General features: G+C 49.9%; 1 protein-coding gene across 1 annotated transcript; it reads right to left on the bottom strand.

Annotated features, from left to right (window-relative positions):
- Nucleotides 1–3,987: 3,987 nt before the first annotated feature.
- On the bottom strand, nt 3,988–5,614 carry LOC103072548 (putative T-complex protein 1 subunit theta-like 2). The gene is given in 7 exon segments (XM_082931477.1): nt 3,988–4,110; nt 4,113–4,508; nt 4,510–4,709; nt 4,712–4,754; nt 4,756–4,907; nt 4,910–5,467; nt 5,470–5,614. Coding segments are annotated over 7 exon segments (1,617 nt in total).
- Between the last annotated feature and the right edge of the window lie 770 nt (nt 5,615–6,384).

Raw genomic sequence — 6,384 nt, forward strand, 5'->3', positions numbered from 1 at the left:
CCGCTCCCCAGTTAGGAAGGGGATCTTTAGCTTGGTGGGAGGGGAGGTTGATAATTTGGGAGAAAAGTTGACTCAGCTACTTCTGGAATCACAGATATTCCGGGGTTTCTGTGTCTACTGCAGCTTTTAGCATTTTAGCACTTTGGGGACAACGTTCCCTGGGGTAGTTACCTTAACAAGGAAACAGTACAAGGGGACGTTTTCAATAAATCAGTGGGAAGTAGCCCATCAGTAGATACTTAACAATGCCACGCCCCTCACATCATGGTGAGACATCATCCAGAGTTGCTCTCTATTCCAGAACGGTTCAGGCAGAAATGGGAGGGGCCTGGGGCTACACACACGTGTATTTACATCAGTCCCGCTGACAGGGGTACAAGCAAGTCTTCTTAAACTAGTTTCGTTCATTCGCAAAAGAAATGGTTGAGTCCCTGAGCCCCAGTCTTCCCTTTTCCTCCCATTCAGATGTCCCAGTTTGGAAGTCTTCTGTTGTCTCTCTTGAGTCTTAGCTTTCTCTATCCTTTGGCCTCTGCGCTAAAGGGATTTCAGACTTGTAGGCCTAGAAAGCAGAGCTCCTGCTGTAAGGGGATCTCTTGAGAAAGGCCTCTTGGGAAAAGGTCCAGAAATAGACAAAGGATTGGAACAGACTACTGACAGCTCTTTCTTGTTTCAATCTTCTTTTCACAGTTTGGAAGCAATGACTTTCGTCCCTTCAGGACTCCAGGATTTGTGTAGCTCCCAGTCTTGGGTCTGTGCTCACAGGTGCCCAGAAGTATGGAGTAGTTCTCCCAACTCAGCCCCAGTCTCCCCCACCCAGGCCAGCCACCATCTTCTTCATCCCCCAGCACTCAGAAGTTCTTGTTTTCAGTCCCGGTTTTCTCCTGATCTTATTTCTTTGCTCTCTGCTTGCTGGGTCAACTCAGAACCCCACAACACAATGTCACTAAATTGGAAGGTTTGGGGCTAGAAGAACAGACAAGTCCACCGGCTGCAAGTTTCATAGAGAATGCGCTCTCGAAATTGTTGTTTTTGAAATTCAGCTGCTTCTGGAGCTGAAGACAGCACATCTTGGAAGAAAAAGATGTAGCCAAGTCCTTGGGCCCTTGGAGAACTCGAGACTCTGCATCCTAGGAGAGCTTGATCCTGGAACCTTGGAAGCAGAATCCAGACAGACCTGGTAAAATTGGGGTCAAATTCTGGTCAATTTCGCCATCATCAGTAGGAGAAAAGACACAACTTTATGTCTGATTCAGACATTTTGACACTTAGAATGCTTAAAGATGATGTTAAGAGGATACTTGATTTCGAGGCATAATCAAAATAGAGCTAACTGGGAGTGTAGCTTAGATCAGTGCTTCTCAGACTTTAATATGCACCCCAGTTACCTGGGGATCTTGTTAAAGTGCAAATTCTGACAAAGTAGGCTGTTGAGGGGTTGGGGGCAGCTGAGATTCTGCATGTCTAACATGCTCCCGAATGATGCCAGTGCCGCTGCTTCAGGGATCACTGCTAAGTAGCAGGAGTTTAGAAGGCAGGCTTTAGGGTTGGAGATGACCCTCAACTGATGCTAAAAAGAACCTCAACACCCAAACACTTTCAGTTCATACTGAGCTCTCCCTTCTGGTCCTCTTCCCCAAGCTGTGTCTGCTAGCTGCCCACGGTAGTCAACTTAACCATTGTATGACGTTTCCCTCTCTTCTGGAGCAGCTAATGCTCTTTATTTTCTATTTTTTGGCCGCATTGCATGGCATGGCAGAACTTCCCTGACCGCGCACTGTAAGCACGGAGTCTTAACCAACGTACCACAGGGGAAGTCCTAAAGCTCTTTAGATAACAAGAAGGAGAAGCCAGCTCTGGCTTGATCAAGGAGATTTATCTGAAGGATACTTGGCAATTTACAGAATTGAAGAGCTGGCCAGCTAGTCATGGACAGATGGGAACCGGGGTTATTCAGGGGCCTCCTTAGCACAAGCTCTAGGACCTTGCCAGCTTTCCCATGAGATGCCTGAATTCTCTGGGTCTTTAGGTTACAAATTGGGGTTAGATGTTTTTACCTTTAAAGCCCTCAGCATAAGCCAGTTAAATGTGTATCTACCATATATTTCTTCATCACTTGTAAGGCTGTCCTTGCTAATTTTAACTTGTGTGTATATATACATATATATATGTGTGTGTGTGTATCTGTCTGTCTAGGGGAAAAGGAGATGGTAATGTTACAGTATGATTTCTCCCGTTATCAAAAAAATCACTCGTATATCAAATTTAGGGCACTTAAAAGATACTAAGTTACATGTTTGGCCTTCGTATGTCTTGTGGATCTATAACTAAAATGTTCTCTGTGAGTAAGAGCTGTTTTTATTTACTTATTTTATCTTGCAAAGTGAACATGCCTTTTTGTCTAGTTTAAAAAACACTAATTGTAGGGACTTCCCTGGCAGTCCAGTGGTTAAGACTCCACGCTCCCAATTCAGGGGGCACGGGTTCGATCCCTGGTCAGGGAGCTAAGATTCTGCATGCTGTGCGGTGCGGTCAAAAACAAAACACTAATTGTAAATTTTCAACTTACATTTTGAGACATACTTTCTTCATAATCATAGGGGTTATATCTCTGAAAACATCACAACAGAGGAATTTGGGGCAATAAAGTAATGAATAAGAGAATGGGTTTTCCTCTTCTATTTACTGTGTACATTTGGCCAATTACTTAATTTCTCTGAAGCTCAGTTGTGTCTCCTGCAACTGAGAGATAACAAGCTTCTTTCTCATAAGTTTGTTTTGATGATTAAATAAAATGAAGACAAAGTGCTTTTGAACTGCTTTAAAAAGTTACCTTATCTCTATCATCATCACTATGGAATTTGAGACTCTATGAGAACAATACGGAACCTGAGGGCAGGGGAGAAATATGACAGCACTTAGTTATATTCGCTAAAATATAACAATGAAGACACAACAAGGAACGACACGTCAAGGACGTTGTATAGATATAACTTATTACTGTACGTTAGTAATAACGAGTATAGTTCTATACATTTTCATCTGCCATCCTTTGTTCACTAACAACTTCTCAGGATTTCACTTCTGGGTTTCAAAGAATCTTTGCAAATTTGTTTTGCGTTGTTGCAGCTAATATGCCTGCTATAAAACAACTGCTTCTTGAGTCTGGTTCTCTCTCCAAATGCTTAAGCTTCTTTGTTGATTTTAAGAGACTGCAGCTTCCCATCACCTCAGTTCTGTCCCTACGTTCAGCTCCTTTCCCAGAGGCAGAGTAACTTGGATGGTTAAGTGGGAAAGGTTTTGGGTAACATGTTCCCAGCTCTGCTCAACTTCTCTTTACTGCCCAGGAGTATCTGGGCATAATCACAGCCTGGCCAGGATAACCTGCTGCTATGTGCTCCCCAGCACTCCTCACCTACACTGGAACTGTAGTGCGGTTCTAAGGTGTGTGTTCTTATATTTTGTTATATATGCCGAGGGTGCTTTTTAAAAAAATGTATTTCTGCCTGCCAGCTCATTTTCCTCCTTTATATTGATTTTTTGCCTTAAAATAACATTCCCTTCTTTTTCCAAATAATCAAAACAGGAATGAGTGGCCACTCCTTTAAGCTGAAACTGAGGTTCTCAGATTGCTAAAGTGACATTTAGACAGAAATTCTAGAAATTTAGAATTCATGCAGGAATACTCAAACAGTTGGGAAGAGATACCTGCCCTTTCTTGCATCCCCGAAATTCAGGTACTCAATTTAAAAATCTTTAATAGAATTGAATCCTGGAGGAAAGAACAGAATCTGATGGAGAGAAACAGGAAATGAAAAAAGCCAAGAATCTGAAAGGAAGTAGATCAATGGAAAGGACTTTAACGGTGATGTTTTTATCTAAAGAAATGGACTCAAATAGCAGCAAACGTGGAGGCAATACAAGGCAACATTCATTTTTGGGGTGGCGATGCCCTCCTTGGCAACCCCATTTTGTTGAGGATGTCGCCACTTATTTGTTCCAAGGACTCCTTTTTCTCACGAGGTATGGGCGATCCTTTGCCTTTTTAGGTTCAGGTTTCAGGTCCTGGTGAGGTGTGGGACTTTTCTTGGCTACTATAATGTCATGGCCAGTTGCAGGAGCTCTAGTACCACATCAGCCACGGCTCGAAGTCCTTGGGCTCTGGCTATTAGGGTGTCCCACACCTCTTCCTGGGCCGCATTTATTATCCCTTCAACCTCCACTCCTATCAGGAAGTTCCCAGCTTGGTGAGCTCCGTTCATTTCTGCCATCACGTCTGAGACGGCTAAGCCTGCCTTCTCTGCCAGGGTTTCAGGAAGAGACTGCAGGGCCTGGGCAAATGCCAGGAAGGTGGGACCACTGGGCCCATCCAGTTTGGTTCCTTTCTCTGAGAGCATTTTCGCCAGAGCCATCTCTGTGGCCCCAGCTCCTGGAAACAGTCTGGGATCCTGGCATAACTGGAAACAGGCATCAATGCCCTGGTAGGCAGCCTACTCTGCACCCCGTAAGCCCCTCAGCGGTGGCCTCCCTGAGCACCAAGGTGAGGGCGGGGGTGTCTGGAGTTTCCCACTCAAATACCACAGCCAAACCTTCTCCCAGCTCCTGCCCGTACACCCTCTGACACTTCCCTGGCGCCAGCGGAGGAAGCAGATAAGGCAACAGAGGTGTGCCAAACACCTCGCTCAGGTACACCATCTCCCGCCGGGATTCACCTGAATCACCATGAGGCCGCACCTGTCAGCATGCGTTAGGGTCTGCCTCGTCAATTTCCCCCCAAACCACCACCACGTTAATAGCCGCGGCTGCCAGCTGGGCCACCTGCTTTTCTATCAGCCTCTCGCTGCCCTTCCTGAACTCGGTCAGGTCATCAGGACTGGAGAGACGAGCCGTGGCCGGGGCATTGGGGCTGGCGGGCCGAAGGCGCAGGCCATCAGAACCACCCTGGTGCCGCTCATCACCATGGCCACCTGGCCGCAGGGCTTGCCGGGCAGGGCCAGGCCGGGGAGCAGGCACGAGTCCTCCAGCCGCGCCCCGGGGCAGCGCGCACACGCGCACACGCGCACACGCTCCGGCCGGAAGCCACCGTCCGGTCCCCGGGAGGCCCAGCACGCATGCGCCACCATCTTTGTCAAGCAGTCCGTCTGCCACAGCCTGTGCGTTTTCGTCGCCGAGTGCAGGGCCCCAAACGGGTCCTCCAGAGGCCCCAGCGCCCGGATGGCCAGGGACGGCAGCAGGGCCAGCGTCTCAGCGGCCGCCGCGGCCTAGGCCCCCCGCAGCAGGCGCTCGGCCTGCGCCAGCAGGGCCTGGGCCAGGGGCACCACGAAGGCCGCGCCGTCGCCGCTCTGCTCCGCCTGGCTCTGCGCCGCCAACCGCAGCAGCCGGGCGGCGGGGTGCTCCAGCTCCAGCACCCGGAGGATGGCCGTGGCGTACCCTGTGACCACGGTTTCTCCTTTGGGGGTGACCAGGAGCTCTGCCGCCCCTGGGGGCCGTAGCAGGGCCGCAGGACTCTGGCCAAGGTGTGCGCCGCGGCCAAGCTGCTCAGCGGGTGCTTCTCCTCGGCCGCCGGCGTCGCCAGCCGTTCAGGCAGCTCAGGCGCCGAAGGGGCTCTGCCGCCCATCGCCCGCGGGGGCCCACCCGGCCGCAGACAGGCGCTAGAACAGCAGCGAGGCGCTCCGGGAAGAGATCTCTGAAGCCCCTCGAGCGGTCAGTGGGAAAAGCAGCCAAATACCCATCAACTGGTGCCTGGAGAAGCCGGCGCTCTGGGCCCGGGCTCAAGGATGGTCTGCTGAGGCTGCGCCCTGAAACCACCCCCAAACTGATACGAAAAGGAACGGGGCCCTTGGGGCCTCGGGGGTTGGTAGCTGGAACAGATCTGATCTTGATTAAGTCACAAGTGGCACATGGAGCCAAGGCAGGGAATGAGGTCACAGAAGGATGGACCATGAGTTGGGAGGCCTTGGGGCAGGCGGAGGTCAGGCCCGGTTGTCCCCCAGAGGGGGACACGCGTACCCGGGGCCCCAGAGTTTCATTTAAACTTCAAAGACGGAAGAAGAAACCAGGTGAAAAGCCACCCACTTCAAATTCCTGGTGAAGCTGTGGCTCCCGTTGTTTGGTCGGTTGGTCTCTGGGTCTTTTTTGTGTTTTGAGAGGGAAATTGTTTTGTTTACTTTCTCATGCAGTGCTCTGTAATCCTAGCCACGTTTGGTTACCTGTATGCCTCGGTCTCTTTGGCCACCTTATCCGTTTGTGCTGCTCATCAGGTTCCTTAAGGCGTCTGCTGGTCTGTTTGTCTTTCCGGTTGCATATGTGTGAGGCTGCACAGTGTGGGACAACTCTTCCCAATGACGGTGATGACACTGAGCTGGCAAAGGCGGGTCAAGACAAGGG

Source organism: Lipotes vexillifer, unplaced genomic scaffold (genome assembly GCF_000442215.2).
Source record: "Lipotes vexillifer unplaced genomic scaffold, Lipotes_vexillifer_v1.1 scaffold472, whole genome shotgun sequence".
Classification (NCBI taxonomy): Eukaryota; Metazoa; Chordata; class Mammalia; order Artiodactyla; family Lipotidae; genus Lipotes; species Lipotes vexillifer.